Source organism: Tenrec ecaudatus, chromosome 6, assembly GCF_050624435.1.
Source record: "Tenrec ecaudatus isolate mTenEca1 chromosome 6, mTenEca1.hap1, whole genome shotgun sequence".
NCBI lineage: Eukaryota > Metazoa > Chordata > Mammalia > Afrosoricida > Tenrecidae > Tenrec > Tenrec ecaudatus.
In genome coordinates this window covers 110,152,938-110,178,970 of record NC_134535.1, presented here as the reverse complement: position 1 = coordinate 110,178,970, position 26,033 = coordinate 110,152,938, and the positions used below count along the sequence as shown (strand labels likewise).

The window sequence follows — 26,033 nt, the reverse complement described above, 5'->3', positions numbered from 1 at the left end:
TGGGAGCCCGTCCTCTGTCCCTGCCCCGCTTCCTCTGATTTGAGAAGCGTAGACTACTGCCCCCAGCAGCTTGTTGCTGGAGAAAGGGGACTCGAAGATACAGGGAGACCAGACCCGGATGCTAACTGCCCTCCTTCACTGGAAATAATGAAAAATACCTGTCAGACAAAACCAGAACCCACTGCCAAGATCTGGATCAATGACTTGTTTTAATGACTACTCTTGGTTTTCCTTTCCAGTGAGAATGGAAACCCCAGAGGTTTTTTTTTCTTCTTCCTTTTCCCAGTTTGTGGCTTTGTAATTGAAGAGGCAAATCTAACTCCAACTATTCCAAAAGGAAAATTGGCTATGACGTGAACTTAGACCTTACAGGCTGCAGTGAGGAGAGGCACCCGGCCGGAGTGAACACTGCTAATTCTGGGTAATTACAATCTCAGAAGAAAAGGCTTCTACCGTGATGTGTACGATTCTAGGAGGCAGCCGTGTGTTTTGTGGCAGCATGAGCTCAGGTCTCACTCATGGATGCCAACTCACCGTGACCCTACAAGACAGGGTAGAACTGCCCCTGAGAGTTTCCAAGACGGTAACTTTATGGGAGTCAGAAGCCTGACCTTTCTCCCAAGGAGCAGCTGGTGGTTTGCAGGGACCTTGCAGGGAGCCGCTGACCTTGCAGGGAGTCACCCAACATGCCACTCACTATACCACCAGGACTCCTCTGAAGCTCAGGTATTTGGTGTCAGGTCAGCATGGTAAAATTCTGAGTTGACCCGCAAGTGGAATGGGAATAATGACTATTACACAATTGTTTTATGAAAATTGAACTAAAGCATGGATGAAAGGGGACCTACAAACTATAAAGTACCACTAGGTATTATTGTCCTGAGAATCTTGGCCCAAGGATACAGGGTGGAATTAGAACCACTGACGTCCTCAGCTTTCCTACTTCTGAGCTACCAACATTTATATTGTTGACTTCTGAAGAGTGATTAGGAGTGTGTTGTTTGTAACTTTATCTGACACCTTGCTGCTAGAGGGCCACATAAAATAAAGGATATTATCTGTAATGTTGGTAGCTTATTTTAAAAAGCATTAGTAAAAGATCAATTACTCACCAGCACAAATGAGAAGATAAGCCTGGAAAGGGAATAAATTGGGTACAGAGGATGTTGACACATTTTCTGCATGGAAATCTAACTTTCTGTGTTAAACATCACCCCAAAGTCAGTAAAATATTTTTTAAGAACAGAGAAACAAAACTTTCTGCTACGTTTGTCCTGTATCTTTTTGTTCTTCCTACATCACATCTACTTGCTCACCATCATCAAGCATGTGCTTGGAGTTCTGCAATAGTAATGATGGTTATGCATGCATACGCATTCTGCTCAATTTTGTTTGGAAAGTGCTACCATGTTCGAACCCAGGGAAAACTGTGAAGCGGGTGAACTGCAGTATTCCTCCCTGCCTTTTCTTTAGCCACCTTGCACTGTCCAAATAATACAGAGCACAGGTGCTATAGTGGGTGAAGCACTGGGCTCTGAACTGCAAGCTTGGTGGTTGAAGCCCACCAATCAATGGGGTTTCTCCTCCCCAAAACACTTCCTGTCTCAGGCACTGTAGAGGTGTGCTATGAAGGGAATTGACATAATGTTGGTGACTTTTGGTATCTCTCTTCAGACAACCAATATATGACTTATCCCACGGGATGAGTTCTTTGATATCAAAGCCTTAAAATAAAAGTTCACTGGATATAGATACTGGCCAATGGAGGAGGAGTTTATTTAAGGCAACAGGCTCCCCTTGTCTTTAAGGCAACAGGCTCCCCTTGTCTTTAAAGCGCCTCCTAAAACTGAAGACCCTTTATGGAAAGAACTTCAGTCACCTGTTTGGGAGACAACTGGCCAAAGGGGCAGGCTGGCCCTGGCAGAAAATAAAGCCAGTGTAGGAAATTGAGTCCATCATCTCACCCTTCCTATGCTTACCCAAATCAGTCCTAGTCTGTCATCAAAGTATTTTGGATATTTTGTGATAATAGCCCATATTGTCTGGGTCACCATTTCCAAGACAGGAGCTGGTGTCCATGTGAGCACAACAATCAGTGGACTGGAAAGAGGTTAAGCAGTAACAGTAGTTGTTTAAAGGAAGTCAGGAGACCCTCTCATCGACCACAAGAATCCAGATAACGTCGAAGATGAAGGGATCATTATCTCCATGAATACCTGTTTTTTTTAAAAAGTATAAGATTCCATTTATGCAAGGCCCACTGCTTAGTAATACTGTCAGCAGAATAAAATCCAATGGTTTCACCCATCATCGATTACCAAATAACGTTTCTTAGTTCATCTCTAGATTTAGAACTATTAAAAGTCTTAGGAGTTTTGTAATTTAACAAAAATACGTTATTGGTAGTCAATGCCCTTTGGAAATGCTTTTAGAAGAAACACATTCTGGCACATTGTTGTTGATAAGACTACAATATTGATAACATGTCAAAACAATTCTCATTTGTGCCTACTATACTGAAAATGGCAGCTTTGACATCAAGCATCTGTGTTTGAATTAATCAACTAAACTATTATAAGCCAACCACATTTGTTTACTCCCTAACCTAAAAGTTCTAAGTCCAGAACTGTGGGTGACTCAGATTTTCATCCTCTTCCAAAAACCTTTGGGAATCTTTCGGAGTGAAGAGGTGAGAAAGGCATCTTAGATATTTGTTAAAGTAACAACAATTATCGGATATCACAGCATTTACTGAAAATATAAACTCATTTATATTGTATTCATTTATTGATGGTTTTTGTTGTGGTTGCTACAATCGCTTGAAAATAAAAATTTTAAAGTTATTATCTAAAACAAGTGTTTGTTGTTAGTTACAGGGAGTTCCCGACTTATGACAGGGTTTTTTGATTCCTGTCTCCATTGTAGGTCAGTTCTGGTCTAAGGACAATACCTTTTGTTTTGTTTTAGTTTTAATTATTACTATTTTATCAATAACTTTATAAATCTCTTTTTTGGGGGGGTCTTTGGAGTTTGCCATGAGAATAGCACTAGCAAATTAGACATTGCAACATTTTATGTAGATATGAGTAGTAATAAGATATTTAGATATAAAACATGGTCTGAAGTATGGTTCTTGTAAACTTGAATTCAACATAAGTCCGAGACTCCTAAGGTCATTAAGAGTTGGAATCAACTGGGTGACAAGAGGTTTACTTATTTGCGTTAAGGCAGAAAACCAGTGAAAGAATCATGGCAACCCTGTAGGACAGAGTAGAACTGCCCCCTATGAGTTTCTGGTTCCAGGAATAGTCCCATCTTTCCGCGGTGGTGTCGTGATTGTGTGTTGGGATGCCATCCAACCACTGCTCTACGGGAGAAAAATGAGGCTTTCTATTTTGGGAAACATTTACTTCCCTGGAAACTTCCAGAAGGGTCGCTATGAGTTGGCATCGACTGGATGGTGAGTTTGGTTTGAGTTGGTCTTTCTCCCACAGAGGTACTGGCGGTTTTGAACTACCGACCATGAGGTTAACAGGTCAACACATACCCTCTACGCCATCACCAGGGCTCCTCTGTTTTAAAGCAGAGGAAATAAAAACGAGATACTGCAGTCTAGAAAACCCCACCTGTGGGCAGCCCCATTCTACTCACCACACACAACAGCCACAACCAATGGCTGGCCCCTTGCTTTGCTTATTCCCTGGGGGCAGTAACTATTGATCTCAAGTTTCAGCCTGCAGGTGATGCCCTATTTTTTATTCTTATTTACCAAGCAAACCTCAGCTCCCGTCTGTACGTGCACAGGACTAAGTATGAAGCATAACAACCCCACTCTCTCTTACAAGTGTTTGCAAAAACATAGCCTGTCAAATTTCAGTCTTAAGTTTCTCTGTTTCTCTCTCCAAGATCCCTGATACTCCCATTTCTAGACTGCAACTTTCTAGACTTGAAACTTTCTAGTCTTGAAACTTTCGTTTCCATTGATTATTTTATTGCTTAAATTGTTGCTATTCAAAAGGTACAGAGATCCCCATCAGCATGATTTGGAAGCTGTTAAGGAACGCACCATCCCAGATTTCACCCTAGCTCTACTGAACCAGAATCTGCATTTTAATAAGATTCCCAGGGGATTCACCTGAGCATTAATATGTGGTGAGCTTCGCCCCGACTTTCTTACCCAGGGTGGGTACTCAAATCTTCTTCAAGATCTTCCCATGCACCCTGTTTCAACTGCATATTGCCAGACTTTGGGTTCTACCCCTCTTGCTTTTGCCGAATTCCCTCCTATAATTATCTTCTCTTTGGCTTGCATCATTCACGTCTCCTTGTCTGCTGATCCCCCTCAGTGTACATGCAATGTCAAGTGGTTCCTAGTTCTCATGAAACCAACAAACCTGATCTAAGCAGACTCATTCACCCAACTTTTGAAGCAAGAACGTAAGAGCCATTTTTAGTATGTTTTCTTCATATTCTTGCATCCAACATCCACGAAACCTTTATTTTCTACCTCTAAAGTGTAGTCCAAGTTCAACACAGCCCTCCCTACCTTGGTGATGCCACCTTAATCTAAGACAGTAGTAGGAAGCTTTTTTTTCTGCCAAAGACCATGTGTATGTTTCCATCATTCGCAGGCTATCCTGGTCAAATATTTAACTTAGCCTCCTGTGATGGCTGAGGAGCCCTGGTAGAGCAGTGGCTTACATCCTAACTGCGTTGGTCAGCAGTTGGGAACCACCAGCCACTCTGTGGGAGAAAGTTGAGGCTTTCTATTCCAGTAGCTTCACAGAAGCCCACAAGATCTGTCTGACCATGTCCCATAGGATGGGTAGGAGAATCGACTACAGGGCAGCGAGTTTGGCTTTGAAACGTGGTGACTGGGACTGCTTCTTGGTGTTAGCGGCCTATGATGCTAGCGGATATTCATGGGTGTGAGGACCTGATACGGCCCTGGGACCAGACTTTGCCACCCTTCGCCTAAGATGTTCTGTTTGCCTTATAGCCAAGTGTCCTTAAGAACTGACCTCTTTCTTCCTCTCCACCTACTTCTTAGCCCTCTGCCCTATCACTCACAAAGCTTTGGCTCTGTTGACCTCCTTCCCATTCTTCAAACAAGCCGAACACTTGCCCTTCGGTGGTTACTTTCTTTGAGGTCTTCCAGCATCTAGTCCATCATATCTTGCTTACTTTCTTTACTTTAGAATTTAAAACATTCTGCATTTAAATTATTGGCCTGTTCACCAGTGTTAAAGTGTTTCTCTCTTGACTAAACTGTAAGATTTATCAAAGCAGAGACCTTGTATTGTGACTTCATGGTGGTGTCCTGTGAAACAGGAAGAGGTGTTTGTTACTTAGTAGGTATTCAATGGACACTTGTTAAATAACGGAAGGGATGAATAAATAAGAGAATGATTGATCTCAAATCCTATTGAGATTCCTTAACCTTTTAACACCTATCCAAATGATTCATCTTTAGTCATCAGTGTCAGTTTGATTGCTAGTTAGTTATGCAAGACACGTTTTCTTCATTCATTTACTTTTAGAGTATTTTTTATTGAGGTAAGCATATGGGTAAATAAAAATCTCCCATATGCAACCATCTTTCTGTGTACATATCATGTTATTAAATAGGCCCCTCGTGTTCTTCACCCATCTCATTCTTATTCATTTACTGTGGGGTCTGCCTGTGGCTAGTGGTCATTTTCCTTAAGAGCTGTTTCAGCAGATGCTTTATGAAGAAATGAATAGGAAAATCATATCAGAGTGCTGATATATTCAGAATGTCTCCTGACTGACGTGGGCAGTGCCCAAACACATGATGTCCACTCATCAATCATTCTTCTGCTGCCTGCAATTGAATGTCCCCGAAGACGTCATCAGATCTTCTCAATCCGGAAGACTGACAGCAAGTCTCTGTGGAATCCCTGACTACTGTCGATGGAGAAAGGTCCTTGATACCAAGATTTTAAAAGCCTCAATTTCAGAATAAGGGCAGAAAACTCACAGCTAACACTATTGGCATTTGTGAAGTTTTTGAAAGGACCAGAAGATGAAGGTAAGTAAAGGTTCAATTTACTTAAGAGAAGTGTAGAATTAATTTTGGTTCTTTAATGCTTAATATTTGAAGGAAAATATCTTTAAAGGGGAGCAATTTGACCTTTTTACTCTTGTTTCTTAATTCAATTAAATCGCATCATTTGGGCGAGGAAATAGAGACTCTGTTTCTTAAAACTTTTACATATAGGGGCTGTGTGTTTTCTAGAAACTGCCCCGCTTACTGAATGTTAAGCTAGACCATGCTTGGAATGAACGGATTTGTCGTTATCATCAAGGTAGGGCGCAGAAGCCCTTCTGGGCCCAGCAATGGCCCTCACCCACTTGGTTGATGGTTCCCTAGGGACTGGCAAGCCTGGTGGCCACAACCTTGACTCTGTTCCTGGTGCTCGCTTTCATCAGAGACTCCAGCAGCGCTCCACAGGTAACCAGATGAAAAAAAGGCAACTGGACTGTCTGCCCACACTCGGCCTTTCTTTTTTTTAACCAGCGCCCTGGGGCGCAAAGTCTGATCACTAACCGCTTTTTCTCTCGGGGTTGCAGAGACTCTTGGAGAGAAGGAACTGGACCCCACAAGCTATGCTCTATCTGAAGGGTGCACGTGAGTTCCCCTCCGGGCTCTCCTGACAACCGCGGGGCGCGGGGCGGGCCAGCTTCCCCCTCCCTTCAGGGCCACTGTCAACGTCGGCCTTCACTGAGCCAGGGGGCCGGGCGGCTGTGGCTTCAGCCCTGGTGGCGGGTGAGCCCGGCGCCCCTGAGCCCCGCGTCTCCCCCTTCGCAGAAGGGCGCCGCTTCCTCTGGGACCCGAGCCGCCGCAAGGACGTGTCGGAACGGCCGCAGCCAGGTGGGTGAGCGCGCGGACGGGGCTCGGGCCCCGGGCCCAGGGCAGGGGCTCTCCGTACCCGTGACCCGGCTCCAGGCGATCCAGCCGGGTCCCCGCCCCGAGCTGACCGCGCCGGGGGCGGCGGGGACCTGCAGGTCCCGGAGAGGGTGGGAAGAGCCCTGTCTTATTGCCTGGAGAAATGCACCCGTCCCTTGCTAACAACACCCACAAAAGGCCTTGGCGGTTTCCCCTGCAAACACTCCGGTTAGAGGAAGAGTGATTCACAAAAACCGCTGCCTTCCCATGGATTCTGACTCTAGCGACCCGGTGGGACCGAGTAGACCCACTTACTGCACAGGATGTCTGAGACTGGGCGTCTGGAGGGAGCGCCTCTCTTCCCGCTGCTGCAGTTAGCCAATGATTAACTCGCTGTGTCACCTGGTTAGCTCTTTATGATGCACATAGGAACTCCAGCTGTGTACCTCCAATGGTCCTTTACCAGAGCGAGCCGCCAGAAAGATAGGAGACCAGGATTAAGATGTGCGGGTGATTGAAAAAAACGGGGCCAGAGATTGTTATTTCTTATGACAAACTTCTGCATGACAGTATAATGTGACAGTTAATGCCACTAAAGGCTTGAAGACTTAAATGTTGAAATAAACACTGGGTTTGTTTTTGAAAAACACACCAAGCACATAGTATGTGTTTACACCATGAGTTTAATCACACCCCAGGGTTGAAGAAATGAATTTGCTTTATGAGGGTATTTTTTCCCCCTGCAGAGAGCAAGCTCATTAACATTCAGTGACCCTACAGGACGGACAGAGCAGGCCAGAGTAGACCTGCCCCTGTGTGTTTCCAGGGCTTTATAAGGGTAGAAAGCCTCTTCTCTCCCCATGCAGCCGCTGGTGGTTTCCAACTGCTGATCTGGTTAGCAGCCCAGTGGGTGAGTCCTGAGTAAAGGTGATTTGTTTTCTGTTGGTTTAGATTTGAAACAAGTTTGATTCAGCAGACACCAATGGACCTCAGGATCTCTGGTGGTGAATTAGGTTAAGCATTAAGTGGCTAACAGCAAGGGCAGCAGTTCAAATCCACTAACCACTTCACAGGAGAAAGATGCTGCTGCCTGATCCTGGAGAGGTTTCCAGTCTCTGAAATGCTATGAAGCAGTTCTACTGGCCTACAGAGTCCCTGGGTGTTGCAATTCACAGCAGTGCATGCCTGAAATTCAAATGGCTCTGCGTGTTCGCGAAGGCAGTGTATTGCTGTGATTCTGAGAGGTGACAGTGGCGTTTGCAGATTAAAACAAAGAAGAAATCCCTCGCAATCTCTTACCAAAAATTAGCCAACAGAAATTCTGTGCGGCATTCTTGTCAGCTCCTGATGTTCATGGGTCAGCGTGAGGGAGTTGTCAGCTCCTGATGTTCATGGGTCAGGCTCCCTCAGTGGCACCCAACAACCAAGTCCAGCCAAGGATGTAGACCATTTCCAACTGGTGTGGAAGGAAGAGAGAGGAGATCAACCTTTCTGCCCTGACAGAGACCTCAATCTGTACTATGAAAGGGAAAACATCTCATAGGTTCTCTTACAGGATCCTCCTTGCTTTCAAAAAACTCTCTCTAGTATATCCCTTAAACTTTCTTCCATACCCTGAAAGCATGGCATAACTAATTATAAGAATTTCCAAAAGAAGTACGAACTCTTTGAATTCATAAAAAAATTAGTCTTGTGAAAGATCTTTGCTTAGGTTTTGAAAATTGATTCCATAGCAGATTTTCTAATATGATTTCATACTGTAATGGGATTTACCTATATGGACATTCAAAGACTAATTAGTCTGCTCACATTTTTGTTTCTTCAGAAAGACGCAACCCAGATCTCCAGCCACTAACTCTTCCAGAGGCAGCAGCCCTGTTACTGGCTTCCTTTCAGAAACCACAAGAAGGTACAAGTATAGTAGCCTTATGCAATTCCAGAATAGAGATACTTGACTTACTTTTAAATATTCTGTGTTGAATGCAACAAAGTAGAATGAAGTTATTTAGACTCGTGAACAAGAGTGAACAGTTGGCCTGCCAGAATTTAAAAACAAACCAAAAAAAGTTCCACATAATCTTCATGAAAATGATTCCCAAGAATATAAACCACATTTCCTTGATGAGACGAGAGGGCTATATAAAGATTTTTACGATTTCTAGTGTACTGTAAGATTGATTACTTATTTTAGAAATTATAAATGTGGACCAGTAAACTCTTACCATTGAAAGAGCTCAGAGCCCAATTTCCTTATTTTTATCATTGAACTGAGACCAATTATATGCTTTAACTAAATGAATTCATTCAATGAGTGAAGATGCAAACTAGTTGACCATGGGAAGAGGGTGCGGCATTCAAGGGACTCTTGTTTAAAGTCAAGATTTGGAAGTCCTGGTGACACATTGTTAAAGCGCCCAGCTGCTAACCAAAAGGTCAGTAGTCTGAACCCACCAACTACTCCGTGGAGAAAGATGGGCACCTTGTTACCCTAAGATGTAGAGTCTTGGGAATCCTACGAGCTTTGCCTGTCGACTCGCTTTGAGTTAGAATTGACTTGGTGGCAGTAAGTTTATTTTTTCATAGTCGATGGAGCCCCGGTGGCACAATGGTTAAATGCTTAGCTCAAAGAAAACCAAACAAAACACGCTGCCAGTGAGGCGATGCCAACTCATTGCAGCCTTGGAGGACAGAGCAGAGCTGCCTCTGTGCGTTTCAGACACGGTACCTTTCTACAGGCGCAGAAAGCCCAGGCTTCTCTCACAGAGCGCATAGTGGTTTCCATGGTCGGCCTGTGGTTAGCAGCCCACCTTGTAAGCACTACGCCACCAGGGCTCCTCCAAAAATCCTCACTGCCATCGAGTCAATGCTGACCCGCCGCGATGACCCCCTGTAGGTTTCCAGACCGTAACGTTACCAGAGTAAAATGCCCTCGGAGCTGCTGGTGGTTTCAAACTGTAGACCATGTGGAGCCTCTCACCACTAGACTACCAGGGCTCTAATTGAAAACTGGTGATTTGAACCCACCAGTCACCAGCGATAGGCTTCCCTAGAATAATAGCTTAGACCCCTCTGATCTGGTTCTGCTCTGTGACATACTAGAAGTCAGAATGACCGAACAAGCAAAGTGACCTCAATATTTGAAGTCAGGAGCCCTGGGAGCTTTGTGGGTTGTGTGTTGGGCTGCTCATTGCAAGCTCAGAAGTCAGAGAAGGAAGAGGCTTTGTTAAGAGCTACACTACGGGAACCCAACAGGGGCAGTTGTACCTCATCCCATATGGTGGGTCAGACTCAGACTGACTCCATGGCAGGGTGGTTGAGGTTGTTTGGTTTGGGGGAGGAGAGCTCTGGAGGAGACTGGTTGACAGTGAAGCTGAAGAGCTGACTGTTAGGAAGATGTGTCATGCCAGACAGCTGGAACTGAGAGGGAAGAGCTACTTTAAAGAAGAAAGAACTAATTTTATTGGACTTTTTAGGGAAGCATAAAACTATAGATCCCTATTTAAAATCTTTTTGGAAAGCACATGCTTTTTAATCATCAAAGTTTTCTAAGTAGCTTAGCTTAATAATGAAATAAAGCAGTAGGATTTTATGAGTCTGGGAATTGCTGGGAAATTTTGGGCCTCCTAAATGATATATTAACCAGGATTTTGCTTTAGTATTTCAATTCTAAAGTTTCTGGACTATTATTTATAAAGCTCTTATTCTGTATTGTAGTGGGTTTGTTACACGAGTGCCTCTCTGTATATTTTGCCCTTCCTTTAAAGAGCAACCAAGTTCCTATGACAACCTCAAACAGGCCTGCAGTTCCGCTTAAACATAACCCAGACACCCAACCTGTTTTGTAACTGAGATAGCGTGGTTTCATAAAAAGGGGATCTTGGAGGAAATACAAGGAGATGCATTTGCCTCTGGTCAAGGCTTCTTCCTAGCCATTGAAGGGCTTAGCTTTCTCGCCTCTCTTTAGAGACCTAGCGACGTTAGCAGTCCATTGCCCTAACCACTTGGTCACCTCGTCGGCAACCTCGCCACTTTAGAGACCTTGCTGTCGTCCCCCTCTTTAACGAGTCCCACTCGCAGGGTGCTGCCTTACAAGCCAGAGGCTGATAATGGCCTTTGTTTAGGAGGGGTCCCTTCATTTCATCTCAATTCCTCCCCAGAACAGTAGCTCACCTGATAAAGGAATATTTGCATTGGGGTTCTATGTCACCTTCCCCATGGAAGCTGCACGTCAGCAGCAAATGTATAGCGACAGTAACTTAATGCAAGAGAAGGATTCTGTAGAGAAAGTCACTGGGTGCAAGAGACTGATTCTACTGGTGGGTGTTTCAGGCACGAGGCCAGCTTCTCAGAGCAGACACGTGGCGCTCTCAGATTTCTATTTAACACACCTCGATGTGATGTCATAGTTTCTTTCCTTAGGAAAGTTCAGACGTCAGTGCCAATGCCCCATTGCATCCCAACTGATTGGAAAATGTTTAAGCCAAGTCGGCCAAAATCCCAATTAAAAGATTTTTTTTCAATAATAGAGTGCATGCGTTCACATAATTTAGAGAACGCAATGTCTTCAGTATTTCTTTATCTTACCTTTTCTCCTTTAAGATAGAAGGTGTATTTTCATTTTGTGTGTTTCTTTTCTCCTCACAGTTGAAGAAGAGAACTTTGACCAAACTAGATTCTTAGAAGACAGTCTGCTAACATGGTGAACACCCTCCTCATCATCTCCACATACTGCTGTGGTCCTTTGGAAGACATGAACCATGTGCACAAACCCTCGGACTGTGTTTGCTCTATTTGTCCTATTGAAGCATGCATTACATAGCTAGTTTTATGCTTTCCAAAGCAAAAGTCAGGTTGTGTTCTTAGCTGGGCACCTCATCACTTCTGTCGTTGCTTCAGATCCTGCTTAGATCAAGCGCCTGGTGTCTGAGTCTTGGATTTTCAAAGAGGATTTAAGAGTTTCTTTTCTTACAACCAATTCCTTTCTTGACCTCATAATTCTGAGTTCACTTTGTACATTTATACCATGAACTGCTTAGGTTTTCTCACCCACTCAGTAGTGATTCTCCATCTTCATGTTCCCACACTGAAGGAGGCAGGATGGGAAAGAGGAGGTCATGGTAAAAAAAAAAAAAAAAGGCAAGAGAGAAAAGGATGAACTGGGAAGAAGCCCAGTGATAAGAACACTTGAGTGTGGTGGCTAAGAGAGGGGACAGTTTGTGCACCTGCGGTCAGTGGAAGATTTCTTGAGTTTGCACAGCTGGAGGGTCTCCAGTTGTCTTCTAGCATCTCCCCAACTTCAGCTTAGATACCTAGAGGTAAAGTTACAGTCTGACTTCAGTTTAGATACCTAGATGTAAAGTTACAATTTGCCCATTTATAGCATGTCAATGGGGTCATACTAGTTCTTTAGAGATAGCCAGGTTTCCATGGCTAAACAGACTCAAAGACTTTTGTTTACTTGCCCAGAACTCTAAGTTTGAAACTATTGACTCCCATAAAGCACAGTGATAACATAACTGCATGGTAATAAGCCTACTTTATACCCTTTTGATGTGAATCTGGGTATAATATTATATATGTGCATGTATATACATTGATACACATGTAAATACACACATGCATGCATTTCTGTATACATAGGTGTATAAATATACTGATAGTAAATAGTTATTTTATTTGTGAATTTTATTAATGGTTATCATAGTACTTTTTTTCAAACCTAATTAATTCAGAGTTGTTCGTGCTAAATATAATAACTGGAAAGTGCTATAAATTCTTTAAAATGGTCATTGGTAGATTGTCAATATTTAATAAAAATATATGTGAATAGTTCTGTAACCTGGAATTATAATTTCACTGCGCTAAGTGATCAATGCTGTGCTTGAAAATGCTTCTGTATTCTTGTTTCATGAATGAATAATGGAACTATATTCAAATTAATGTAAGAGCCATAACTGCTAAAAAATAATAGGCTAACATTAAAACATACATGCAATAATTATAGGGCTTGTCATTAATTATGATTTGCACTTTTGATATTAAGGTGGGGTTCATTAGACTTTGCGTGTGTTAGATTGAATGATAATTATTTTTACTTATTCACACAAATTTGCACATCTTGTCGATTAAATATTATATCATCCCAAGAGTCCTTTAAAAAATGTGTCTTATGAAGTAATTCTTCTAGCAATTATGTAGAGTGATACTTCTCAAAAAAGCAAGTATTTCCTATTGACACTCTAATTTTCTAAAAGTTCTTTAAATAACCAGTAGATACTAAATTGAAATCAACTCTACATATTATAAGCACCTAAATTCCTTGAATATTCTGTAGTAAGGAGCCCTGGTGGCATAGTGGGTTACATGCTCGGTTCCTAACCTTAAAGTCGGTGGTTCAAAATCAGCAGCTGCTCCTCAGGAGAAACATGAGGCAGGGTCAGTTCTACCCGGCCCTATGGGGTTGCTATGAGTTAGAATTGATTCAATGGCAGTGAGTACTGATATCTGATGAAACACGTAGATTCTCTTGTCCACAGTTTGGTATAAAACTTAATTTTTTAATTAAAATTTTTCTTTTAAAAATATTTCCCTTAGAATATCTTTGCCATTCTCTTTGCTTGCTTCTATCTTTGTAAAAAGCTGACGTGGACAAGAACCCACATATCAAATAGTATTCCTGTTGCATAGTTTGTATTTTCAATAGGTGGAGTTCTGCTACAGTGCATGTTTTAGAATATTCCAAGTCCAGGGTGGACTTATAGTCACTTTTAGCACAGTTCCAGGTGCTCCTCCCCTCTTTGCTCCTAAATTCATCTTTCCCAAAGCGGTAAGATCCTCAGCCTGGGTTTTCCGTCTTTGTTTCCCTAGGCGTCTAGGTGGCAGCCTCTCACTTCCCCCACCACCCCCATTGCGATTCTGATGATGGAAAGAGGAAGGTGCAGGGGGCTGGCATGGTAATGTCTCCCACCTCACCTGTAACCCCACAATGCCCTGTATATTGCTATCAATTCTGATGTTTCCCCAGTGAACCTGCCCATCAGGGATAGGATGTACACTTCCCTTCCCAATAACCTATTTCTTTTTGAGTCCTTTCCTCTTGGGAAAGTATCCTCCCACAGCAAGCCAGTATCGATTTGGACATCTGTTTATCATCAGGTCCCCTGCACATGTGAAGAAAAACTAGATACAGCCTACAGCGAATGAAAAACTTTTGTCAAGGAACCAAAAGTAGCCAGAAAGATGCCACCAGACCAACTGCACCAAGCATTTTAACTGTGTCCCAAAGTGTATTCCCCACTATTCCTTGGACATCTATCTGTTACATAGTAATAAGCGCTTCAGTTTCCTTTGTGGTGCACAGGTACTAAAGGATAAAGCCCGTTTGGGGAAGACTAGCCTTGGTGACTAGTCCTGGCTTGCTCCTTGTTTGAGCAACCCAAACAAAACCTTCTTCCTTCACTTTCACACAGTCTTTGTCTCTCAGCTGCCCTAAGGGAGACCAGGCTTGGTTGCAGTACAATTAACTTGCAGCCAGCGCATTTTCTTTACCTGGTTATAATAAACAAACAAACGCTTAGATCCTGGCAGCATTGCCTTGGTTCATGCTCGGGAGAAAGGGGATGGAGGAAAGCAGTCTTCTGTTCTGCTGCTGCTAGTCTTTCCTAACTCAAACTTACTGCCATCGAGTCCATTCTGATTTATCATTTATTTCCAAATTTACTTGGCTGTAAGTCCATGAAAATCAGCCCTGCTTATTCTTCGCAATGCTCCCTGAATATTGGGGTGGGGTGGGGCAGAGCGGGGGTGTTGTACCTTTTTAAGCAGATTTGCCCATTCCTCTTTTGCGAACCCTTCATCCCCTGCAGAGGCACTCGTGTAACACTTGGAAGATGTTTACATTCTAATCGGTACATGTACAACCCAGCTACAGAGTGCTGCTGTAACAGAAATACTGCACATGCGTCAGGAGCAGAACGATTTTCTCACAATTCACCAAGTTCAAAGTCGACATTCAAATCGTGGCTGTGAAGGAAGGTTCTTCTTTGTCTATTTCACCTTTCATTAGCCAGGAATCCTCAAATTCCTTAAGGATCTTCATGTGGCATTTCCTTAACCACGTCTGGGCTTATTTGTCTCTGTGTTTATGCTACCCCTGATCAACTCCATGTGATCAGGTTCAGGACATCCTGCAGGGACAGTGCCTCATGAATAGAACAAGAAAAACTTCTTCCTAATGCGACCATTAGGGGTCTTGGTGACGTATGGGTTACACATTAGGCTGCTAACCACAAGGTCAGCAGTTTGAAACCACCAGTGGCTCTGGGGAGAAAGATATGGCTTTCTACACCTGTAAAGAGTTACAGTCCAGGAAACCTGCTATGAGTCTGCATGAACTCTATAGTGGTGAGCGAATGGAGAGAATCACCACCACTTGTTTGTCAGTTTGTGGTCCTGTGATGGCCTGTGTGTTGCTGTGATGCTAGAGGCCCTGTCACTGATGTTTCAAAGACCAGCAGGGTCACCCAAAGTGAACAGCAGGGCTTCCAGACTCAGAACAGATTACAAAGAAAGAATAGACTGTCCACTTCTGGGGGAGTAGCTTCTGAAGGCCTAATGAAAAGCAACAGACCACTGTCTGATCTAGTGCCAGAAGGCGAGCTCCTCAGCTGGAAGGCACTCAAAGTACGGCTCAGGAAGAGCTGCCTTCTCAAACCAGAGTTGGCAATGATGGCATGGATGGAGTAAAGCCTTCAGGACCTTCATTTCCTGATGGGGCGCAACTCAAAAAGAGAAGAAATATGGACAAGCATATATTAATAAGTAGAACTTAGAATGTAGAAAGTGTGGAGCTAGGAAAAATGGAGAACAGATTGTCAATTGCTCACATGTAAGTTAAGGTTGAAACTAAATAAAATTAAAACAAATCAACAACAGCCAAAATAAAAACTTGAGTGTATCCCACATGAATTTTGAGAGCATGTCACGCACACATTTCTTGCAATGAACACAAATGACAGGAGACCTGATGAATTGCAGGATGACATCAAGAACGTCATATAGCAAAAGGGCATTAGAAAGCCAGGAAAGAGATAGTTAATTAAACACGGTATAGAATATAAACAAAAAAAAAGCCAGGAAAGAAAGAAAAGGTGAAAGTGAATATTGGAAGAGACTGACACTTGCTTTTAAGTGTAGAGTAACCGAGGCAAATGGAAGAAACGATGAAGTAAAATAGCGAAACAGAGAATTTGAAAGTACACATCGAGAAGAGAAAATCAAAGTATTATAACGAGATGTGTAAGACTTAGAGGTAGACAACCAACGAGGAAGAATGTGCTCAGCAAGCATTGAACTGGATGGACTGAAATAAAATTCAAGCTGCACGTTGTTGTCTTAAAAGATTTTCTGGGCCAAAATATTGAACAGTGTAGGAAGCATCAAAAGACGATGGAAAGAATACACAGAGTTCCTAGATAAAAACAATAACAAAAAACTAGTCAGCCATTTCAACCACCTCAAGAGAGTATATGATCCAGAAGCCATGGAACTAGAGAAAGAAGTCCAAACTGAACTGGAGGTATTAACCAAACCCAAAACACTCCAGGAATGGATGTGAATACCAAGTGAATTGAGTACCAATTGGATTATTAGCAACCTGTGACTAACGATCTTGCTTGCGGAGAGGACTTGAAGCACTTCCTGAGAAAGCTCAAGGATTGCAGCCTTCAGCATGGATTATCATTCGGTGTAAGAAAGACGGAAATCCGCAAATGTGACCAATAGGTAGCATCGTAATAAACAGAGAAAAGATTAAAGTTGTCAAAAATTGCATCTGGCTTGGATACAGAGTCAATGCCATGGAAGCAACAGTCGACAGGTCAAATGACGCATTGCACTAGGTAAATCTGCTACACAAGAACTCTTTAGAATGCTGGAAAGCATGGAGGTTACTTTGAGGACTAAGGTGCACCTAATTCAAGCCCTGGTGTTTTCACACGCCTCATTGCTTGTGAAAGTTGGACACTGTAAAGGAAAATCAAAGAAGAATGGATGCATTTAAAGTATGTTGCTGCAGAGCATACTGAAAGTATGACCACAGACTCCCAGAAGAACAACTAGCTGTGTCTTGGACGAAGCACAGCCAGAGTGCCCCGTAGAAGCAAAGACTTCACCTCGCGTACTTGGGACGTGTTATCAGGAGTTAGGTCGGTCCTTGGAAAAGACCATTCATACTTAGTAAAGTGGAGAGGCGGTGAGAAAGAGGAAGGCCCTCGACTACATGGAACGACCCAGTGAGTGGGCTCAATCACAAGAACAATTGTGAGGATGGTGCAGGACCAGGGTTTTTGCTCTGTTGAATATAGGGTCACTGTGGGTCGTAGCTGACTCAAGGTGACCGAACAACCATGCCAACACCAGTTCTGAAGCACTGGAAGCACTCACCAAACGCCTGGCCAATTCACTGGAAGCCATTCATAGTAGTGCTCATTCAAAAGACGGGTGACCCTACACAATGCATAAGATATAGAACAGCATAATTGCTATCACATGCCAGCAGAATTTTACTGAAACATCCAACAATGGTTGCAGAAGTATATTGATAAGGAACTGCCAGAAATTCTAGCCAGATTTTAAAAAGGATATAGAATCCCATTGCTAACATCAGATGGATCTTGCCTGAGAGCAGAGAATGGCAGAAAGTGTCTGTTTTACTGTGTAAAGGCATTCAACCCTATGGATCGTAACAAACTATGAGTAGCCTTGAGAAGAATGGGAATTCCAAAGCATTTAATTGCGCTCATGAAGAATCTTTACATGGATCAAGAGGTAGTTGTGCGACCGGAAGAAGGAAATATTCCATGGTTTAAAATCAAGAAAGGTGTGTGTCAGGGTTGTATCATCTCACCATACTTATTCCATTTGTATGCTGAGCACAGAGAATCTGGATTCATTGAAGAAGAACTCAGCATCATGATCGCAGGAAGGCTTATTAACTACCTGTGATATGCACAACCTTGCTTGCTGAAAACGATGAGGACTTGAAGCACTTGCTGATGAAGATGAAGGATTAAAGCCTTCAATACAGATTGCAACTTAATTTAAAGAAAATAATAATCTTCACAACTGGACCGATAGGTCACATCATTCTAAATGGACGAAAGATTGAAGCTGCCCAGAATGTCACCCTGCTTATTTCTACAAGCAATGCTCAAGGAAGCAGCAGTCAAGGCATCCAACGATGCGTTGCACTGGGTGAATTTGCTGCACAAGATCATCTTAAAGTGCTGAGGACTCAGGTGAGCCTGACCTAAGCCATGGTATTTTTAACTGCCTATTACACATGTGAAGTTGAGCCTGAATAGGAGAAACTGAAGAAGTACAGTCAGAAAACTTCTGAGAGGCACAGGATGGCAAGAGTTTATCTCTAGCACTTTGGACATGCTATCCAAAGAGAGCAGTCCCTGGAGAAGGAAACCACGCATGGTAAAGTAGAGGGGCAGGGACAAAGAGGAAGGCCCTCAACAAGATGCATTGACATCCGCGGTCGCCATGATGGGCCCAAACATAACAACTGTGAGAATGGTGCCGGACCAGACTGCGTTTCCTCCTGTCGGCCATAAGGTCACTAGAGGTCAGAACCAACTCCAAGGCACCTAACAACAACAATGGGGTCACATCCACAGGTACAGGGTTGGGATGCTGACACATATTTTATGTGGGCATAATTCATTCCAGAGCATAAATTCTGTGTATTTAAAACCAGTTGTGTTCACCATAACTCTTATCATGGAAAGAAGTGCGGTACAGCCCAAGACACCCTGACTAGGCACACATTCCCCCTCTTGAGTTCCCGTCTTCCAATTATGAATGCATACATTATTTTTAGTTTCCATCTTAGTACCTCTACTTCTTCCCATAAAACCATATATGCAGCTACTGTGTATCATTCACTGTGTTAAGTATTGAATGTCACCTCCTGTCCCACGTTCAGGGTGGTTAGGCTGAGCACAACTAACTACGTCAGTGGTCCTCTCTCACCCTCCTGTTTTCAAAAGGGATTTTTGGATGCTTCAGAAGCTCAAACTAAGCAGTATAGTAGTAGGGGCTTTCATAGATGGGAAAATATTCATACCAGCATAGATTTTGCAGCCAGAAGCCACTTGACCGAGGGCTTGGTGAGAGGGTTGCATACCAGGTTTGATAGCCCTGTACATCCTCTTGTTGGGTAGACAGGGAATTTCCAATTCCAATTAGCTTGTTACCTTGCTAGAGAGAGATGTTGTGTTAGTCTGCATGTATTATAGAAACAAATCCACAGAAACTCATATGTATGAGAGAGTTTTATATAAAGGTTAATTGCGCATTAAGAAAAAATCCCAATCCAGTGCTGTCCAAGCCCACAAGTTCAACCTTAACCCATATGCCCAACACCAATCCACAAAGTCCCCCTCTATCTCACAAGACACACGCAATGATGCCAACTGTAGGAGGAAAGCCAAATCAGTGAGTGTGTAAGCATCTTGCCACTGGCCGGGGTCTCCACATGGTTGCTCCAACACCCAGGGCTGTATCGGGGTAGGTCCATGTGGCTTCTCCTTGGGGTGTCTTACAGGAAGTAAGTCTTGCCAGCTGAAGCAGGGAATTGGCTAACGCAGCTGCACCCAGGTCCACCCATCACAAAGCAAGAGACCTGAGAACTCAAAAGGCGAGGCTTACAGAGCCATTTATCCCTTTGCCCTTCAATCAAGCCCACATGTGTTTATCGGCCAGGTTGGCACAATTAACTACCTCAGATGTCAAGGTCACCTAGTAGAGGTATTCTTGGTATCTCCTTACCAGGCTTTGCCAATCTGGGGGTAAAGGGCAAAAGACTGAAACAAAGGGAGGGAGGCAAGTGGTGGCAGCTATCCAGATTGGGGGTCGAGGTGGGGGGCAAGTACAGCATGGAAGGCTTCAGAGCAGACCAGACCTAACCAAACTAAAACTTAGTTGTCACCAAGTTCGTCTGATTCATAGTGACCCCTTGCCAGAGTAAATTGGCCCGCAGAGTGTTTGCAATGGTTTGTTTTTAGGCGGAAGTAGATTGCTCATTTTTTCTTCCAAGACGCACAGGTGAGCTTGAACATTCCACAGATTATTACTGTCGGGAGCCTCCCATATGTTATCTTAGTTTAAAGTCATTTTTAAAGTGCATAGTACATTGTCGATAATTGAAATCTTTAAATACTGGTGCATTTATTAATTCAGATTTATGAATTTCAAAATTTTAAAGAATAGACACAATATAAATGATCTAAGCAATAGAAAAAATTGTTAGAGTCAGGAAAGATGAAATCTTTCTATCATTAATTTTAACAAGAATTCTAGATTTCTGAACTTGCGTTTTAAATATACAGTAGGACCTGGATTTAAAGAGTCATTTTCTTGTGGATTTGATCCTCTGGAAAACTAGATAAAAAAAATTAATGGTTCTGATTCTTATGGAAAATATTCATTGAAAGATCTAACTTGTTGCTGTCAAATCAACTTTGACTCACGTCCAGTGCAGAGTAGACTGTGGCCTTTTAAAAACAGACCACCAGGCCTTTCTTCCAAGGCACTTCCGGGTAGAGAAGTAAGGTCAGAGTGCTCCTTAAAGCCAGGTTGAGCAGACCTCCTTAGGAGAAGGAGAGACTGATCCCTGGAGAAGGAAGGGCGTTAGGTGTGGTAAAGTAGAGGGGCAGTGAAGGAGAGGAAGCCACCCAAGGAGCCGGGTGGCCCTGTGGCTGCAAGGAGGGGCTCCAGCATGGGAACAGTTGTGTGGAGGCGCGGGACCAGGGAAGCTTTCGTCTGTCATGCACGGGGTCACTACGCGTGGGAACAGACTCGATGGCACCTGACAACAACAACAACAACGGTGCTTAGTAAAAGGCCCATGTTGTTAGGGGTGTAAGTTCTCCCTCCTAACTGTCATACCTGGCAGGACTGGCCTGCCCCATAGAGTTTCCTTGGATGAAATCTTTCCCGAAGCAGGCTTACCAGGCCCTTCTCCCACAGAACCCCTGGGAAGGCTGGAACTTCCCACCTTTTATTTCAAAACATAGGAAGTTGACTGTCATGGTTAAGAGGGGACACTTTTGTGGGGAAATGGGAGACTTGCTTGTCCGGGCACAGAGCTGTCTACATTACAAAGCCAAGGGTCACCGTAATGAGAAAAATAGCACGAGTAGCAGACTGAATACATTGCTTCGAACAACTGCTTGGAAAACAGTCTCTAATTTATAACTCTTTCCCATGTCGAAGTTCACTGGGGAAATAACTAGGATTTCATTTTTGGAATCACCAAACTGCTATTCATTTAATCCCCTTCATGTTTTAAGCGCAGAATCAATTCCATTGAATAAATTTCTTAGAAGAAGATTAAAATTATGGCATTTTTATTTCTTGAAACAATCACTCTTATGTTATTTTTAAATTAGCTCCATTCATTCACACACAAAAAAGGTCAAGTTGATATTGATGCGCGGCTCCGTTCAGCACATGAGGAATTCAGTTCTTATCTTCACCATGGAGCTTTCTCTTGCTATGAGGAATATGACCCAGAGAAAATGGGGACTTGATATTTAACCGGTCCCTTGCAGCCTCCTCTTCCTCATCGTATCGTTCCTCCTCGTTCTCTTCCACATCACTGCTCTGAGGACTGGAGGCTTGAGACCAGGAAGGGGAAGGTGGTACTGAGGAAGGCCTGGGGTATTTGAATCCTTCTGTCTGCCAGAGACACAAGCAAGGCATCACTGTTAGAAAGATGTTCTGGATTTCGATCGTGTTCATGCTCATTTAATAAGAGATGGAACAGGATTACTTTTGGGGTATTTTCAGGTACTATTAGCTTTGTTTCATTTTGATTCTGTTACCTGCAAGCTCAGTAGTGAGGAAGTAAACACACAGAATCCTTTATCAAGTACTACTTTGTTCCAGGTGCTACATAAATGTCATGTTATTTAATCTTTGAAATGAAAATCTGGTAAATTTATTCTTTCTATTTTTCAAAAAAAATAACTGAAAATTTAGAGATGGGAAATAACTAACACAAGGTCAGAGAGCACATATCATTGTAAGGAGCGATTTCTTGTCCCTATCATTTTGAAAAAATTCTCATTCTCAAGTGTAATTGAATAATATGATCCTATTATCTCTCTACAGCCAAGATGTGGCTCAGAGCTGTGATGACACCGGAGCCTATAATCTCAAGTGCCTTGATGCATTCCTGGTAGCAGCAGTCCATTTAGTATCGTTTGCATCTGCACATGGGAACCTGGACATGCCATGAACAGATATTACTGGAATCATGGGAGGTAAGCTATTGAGTTGGCTAAATTATTGAGTTAAGTTTCTGTTATTTCAGTTAATCTAATGAACCAAAATCACTATCACTACAATTAATCACAATGCACGACTAATTAGGATTCATTGAGATAATCCATGTAGTAAGGATTTACCAGGTACTCTAATCCTCCAGAGACCATAAAGATTACAATAATGTATTTCCTGACTTCTAAGCATGCATGTTTGCAGCAAGATATGTGTGTGTATGTATGTGTCATGATGCTCTCCACTCATGTTTAGATAATTTGAATACATTATTATAATGTCATGCATGCATAGTCACTTCAAGCTTCAGCTGCCTTCCCCTGAAAGTGGAACAAAAAGTAACAAGTCTTGCATCTTGGCTCTGGCTCAGAGTAGGCCCTCAATACATATCAGTGGATTATGTAGTAAGTTGATAAATATAGTTGAATTATTCTCTAGTAGAGCGAACCTCTCTAAGCAATAAACTCTCTGATTGCTAGAATCGGAAAGATGGGAGCTGGAATATCTAGGTAAAATATCAAGACATTTTCTTAATACTTCTTTTTTTTTCCTCTGTGCAAAAATTTGACCCTGGGTTAGATTTCTAGATTGGTTCTCCTTGAAACCCAATATAGGTGGACAATTGGTTGTGTTATTAGGCAAAATGATTTATGATAAAGTGACCCTGATAAATAATTCTATCTGCCCTCTATCTCTAAGTGCATGGAGAAAATCCGAGCTTTGGGATATTCTGAATGCAGGGACACTTGTCATGGCCATTGTCCATGTGGGGAACATGAAAAGTTGTCTGTGGAGATTTATGAGCGCTATTGGCTCCTGTGGGATATGGAATTTCTCATCTCAGGCAGATCACATACGGTGCAGTCTCAGTCTCATAGTTCTAAACCTGAGCTGTCACTTGCTGAACAGGGGAGGGGAGGCGAAGAACAGATCATTCTAGAGGGCTGGGTAGCGTGCTTCAAGGATTCTTCCCCGAGAAGAGAAATGCCCGGTGCTAGCTACCCTGCCTCCAGGTCTTTCCTGTCTTTGACCCGTCTGAGCGAATCAGATGACAAGGTATGTTAATCTTGTAAACATAAACCTCTACTTAATCCTTTGATACAGCTACCTCCAGTGAACACTACAGAACAGGACAAAAATGCCCCTGTTCTTCAATTGCCCCTGTAGGGCCTGAATTCAATTTATATTACTCTTGTCAAATGGTCACCCTAGATGTAAACATCTCCTTTGATAGCAAATTCAGCTCCGGATAAGGTGGTCCAGTTTATTTTTTTAACAACTCATACACATGCATGTCTAATTGAACCGTTTCAAGCAGGAATGGAAGGAGAGTTTTACCCGGATAGTCAGACCTCAGGTAGATGACTATGAATTTATCCCACCCACGGGGCGATTAGGTCCTCCTCTCCGCTGTGGAACATCTTGGAAGAAGTACCGCAGTTTGTCTTGTGAGCTACTCCAGCATGAACAGACACTGTTTGGAATGAACATCATGAGAAGTTTAGGCTTGAAGCCCTGCAGAGGAGAGTTACCGTGGGAGGTGACGTCGGCTCCATATGAAACACGTCTGGGAAAGCCGTGCTCAGGGACAGTCGTCTGGCATGCTGGTAGTACTACGACAGACATCCGAAAGTAAGTTTAAAAACAATAGCCAGTCACACGAGCCTCTTCTCCTATCTGTGAAATACGTATCTTAAAGGGGTAACAGGACCTACGCTTAAATTTGAGAAACAGAGCAAATTACAATGTACAGTTTTAAATTCATAAGCAGAGAAATATCACAGAAGGTAAGGGGTGGGGGGAGGCGGAGTCATACTGGCCACGCATGGTCCTGCTGGGAACACTAAACCCAAACCCGAGCCAAATTCCTGCCATGGAGTCGATTCTGACTCAGAGGGGCCTTACAGACAAGAGGAGGATTGTCTCTGTAGGTTTTTAAAACTACAACTCTTAACGGGAGTAGAAAGCGTCATCTTTCTCTCTTGGTGGTTTCGAACTGCCGATCTTGTGGTTAGCAGCTGAACGCGTAACCCACTGCACCACTAAGGATCCTCTTCATTGAGCACTAAGGCAACTGAAAAGGCTTGTTCCATTCTCCAAAGAAGCAGTGTGACCTGGGAGAAGATTGGGCTTGCATAGACAAGCAAAGTGGATTTATATCCCGCGTCTGACTGAGCTAGGAACCATAACGCCTAAAGGTTTAAACTTTCTGTTTTCATTATAAAATGGAGATAGTAAAATTAATCATCTAGTGTTGTGACAAGCACTGGCACTAGTGCGTAGAGATCTTAAGTAAATGGCAACATTCAGCATTTAGACAGGAGCGTGTCACAGTGTGTAAGTAGATACGTGAAGGCAACGTCCATTATTTTGTATTAAATCGTGCCGTGCTAAGATGGGTGTTTACAAACAGACCACACCATTTTAAGGAGGTGTTTATTGCTCCTCTCATTTTCAATAAGTTTGACTCTCATCCCCCAAAGTAACAGACTAAGATGATCCCATCCTCTCTGTAGAATGACTCAAGTTGGACCTTTTCCCTTGACAATTCTCTTTTTCATGAAACATTTGTGCATGCCTGCAATACCTCACGTGAAACTGATGTCAAAATAACTAGCATGGTTAGTACTAGATCTTGCCGGACTTAAAACCTGGAGATACAGATTTAGGATTTTGCAAGCTCATATTAAGTTCAAAGGTACAGGAAAACATCACTGAGATTTTAACATTTTTGATATTAAGTTGACTTACAGATTATAATTAGAATCAACACTTTACATCCCAGGAAATTTTTGAAAAGGATCCTATGGGATCATAACACACATGCTTACTCTGCCTAAATATCTCCAGTCCAGAAGATCGGAGAGCCTCTCCGTTCTGTTTCTCTGAATAATTCTTTGACGGCGTGATTGTTTGCAAAATCCATAGAGAAACTGGGTCAGCTGGTTGCAAGAATCGTCTGGAGAGCAGAAGCGCCTGTCAACAATGTAAATACCTGAAAGGCAGAAAAGTCAAAGGACAGGTGAATGTCACGCTGAAGCATTTTCTCCAGCATTTCTCTGAGCTGAACTTAGACCACAAGCATTTCCCACTCTCGCGCTTCATGTTGCCTCTGCTGTTTCCTTCCAAGGTTCTATGTCCTCTCTGTAGTTTTCTAATGGCTTACAACTAACAATAAAGACACCAAGGAGGTCCTGCCAAAAATGAGGTAGCCTGGATCAGTGATTCTTGATGGCATTGGCCTTAGTCATAGTCATAGTCAGGATAGGAGTTTCGGGGATTTTTGTTTTTGTGTGTTTTTCAAGTTCCACCGTGCTCCCATTGTGCAGTCATGGCTGAGAAACATGGCCTTAGCCTGAGGCGAGAGGAAGCTTGAGGGTGCAACTGAGTAAGATGCAAGGTAACTGGCAATGTTCATAGGTAGAGACTCCACCCGATTCTATCTAACCTTGCTGCGAGGCAGCAAAGACTAGATGGTGGCAGGCACAGTCCCCTGCCGTCTTAAACACTTTAAGTGATGTCTGCGCGTGTGGCAGACCTGCAGAGCAATACCATGGAGCAATATCGGAACTCAAACACCCTGCTGGTCCCTGGGTGGTGCAAAGGGCACACGGACTGAACGTTGGCAGTTCAAGTCCACGCTGAGCCCCTTGGGGATAAACACGTTTGGCAATCTATTTTCAAAAGCTCGGCCTCTGAAAACGCTGTGGAATGTGGTTCTACTCAAGCACACGGGGTTGGCTAGAATGGAAATAGACTCCATGGACCCCTA

The 26,033-nt window shown here is 43.1% G+C and overlaps 2 protein-coding genes across 2 annotated transcripts in view; one reads left to right on the top strand and one right to left on the bottom strand.

The window, feature by feature from the left end:
* Positions 1-6,046: 6,046 nt before the first annotated feature.
* Positions 6,047-11,613, top strand: SPX (spexin hormone). Its single transcript, XM_075553324.1, has 6 exons — positions 6,047-6,052; positions 6,395-6,475; positions 6,595-6,652; positions 6,833-6,895; positions 8,736-8,819; positions 11,555-11,613. Exons 1-6 carry the CDS (start codon positions 6,047-6,049, stop codon positions 11,611-11,613), a joined length of 351 nt encoding a protein of 116 aa, XP_075409439.1.
* A 9,826-nt stretch (positions 11,614-21,439) lies between these two features.
* Positions 21,440-26,033, bottom strand: part of GYS2 (glycogen synthase 2) — a 47,607-nt gene continuing 43,013 nt past the window's right edge. The window contains exons 14-16 of the mRNA XM_075553057.1: positions 25,093-25,256; positions 23,794-23,874; positions 21,440-21,658 (exon numbers count right to left, since the gene is read on the bottom strand). Coding sequence (XP_075409172.1) covers positions 21,440-21,658; positions 23,794-23,874; positions 25,093-25,256 — 464 coding nt within the window. The remainder of the gene's footprint in view (positions 21,659-23,793; positions 23,875-25,092; positions 25,257-26,033) is intronic.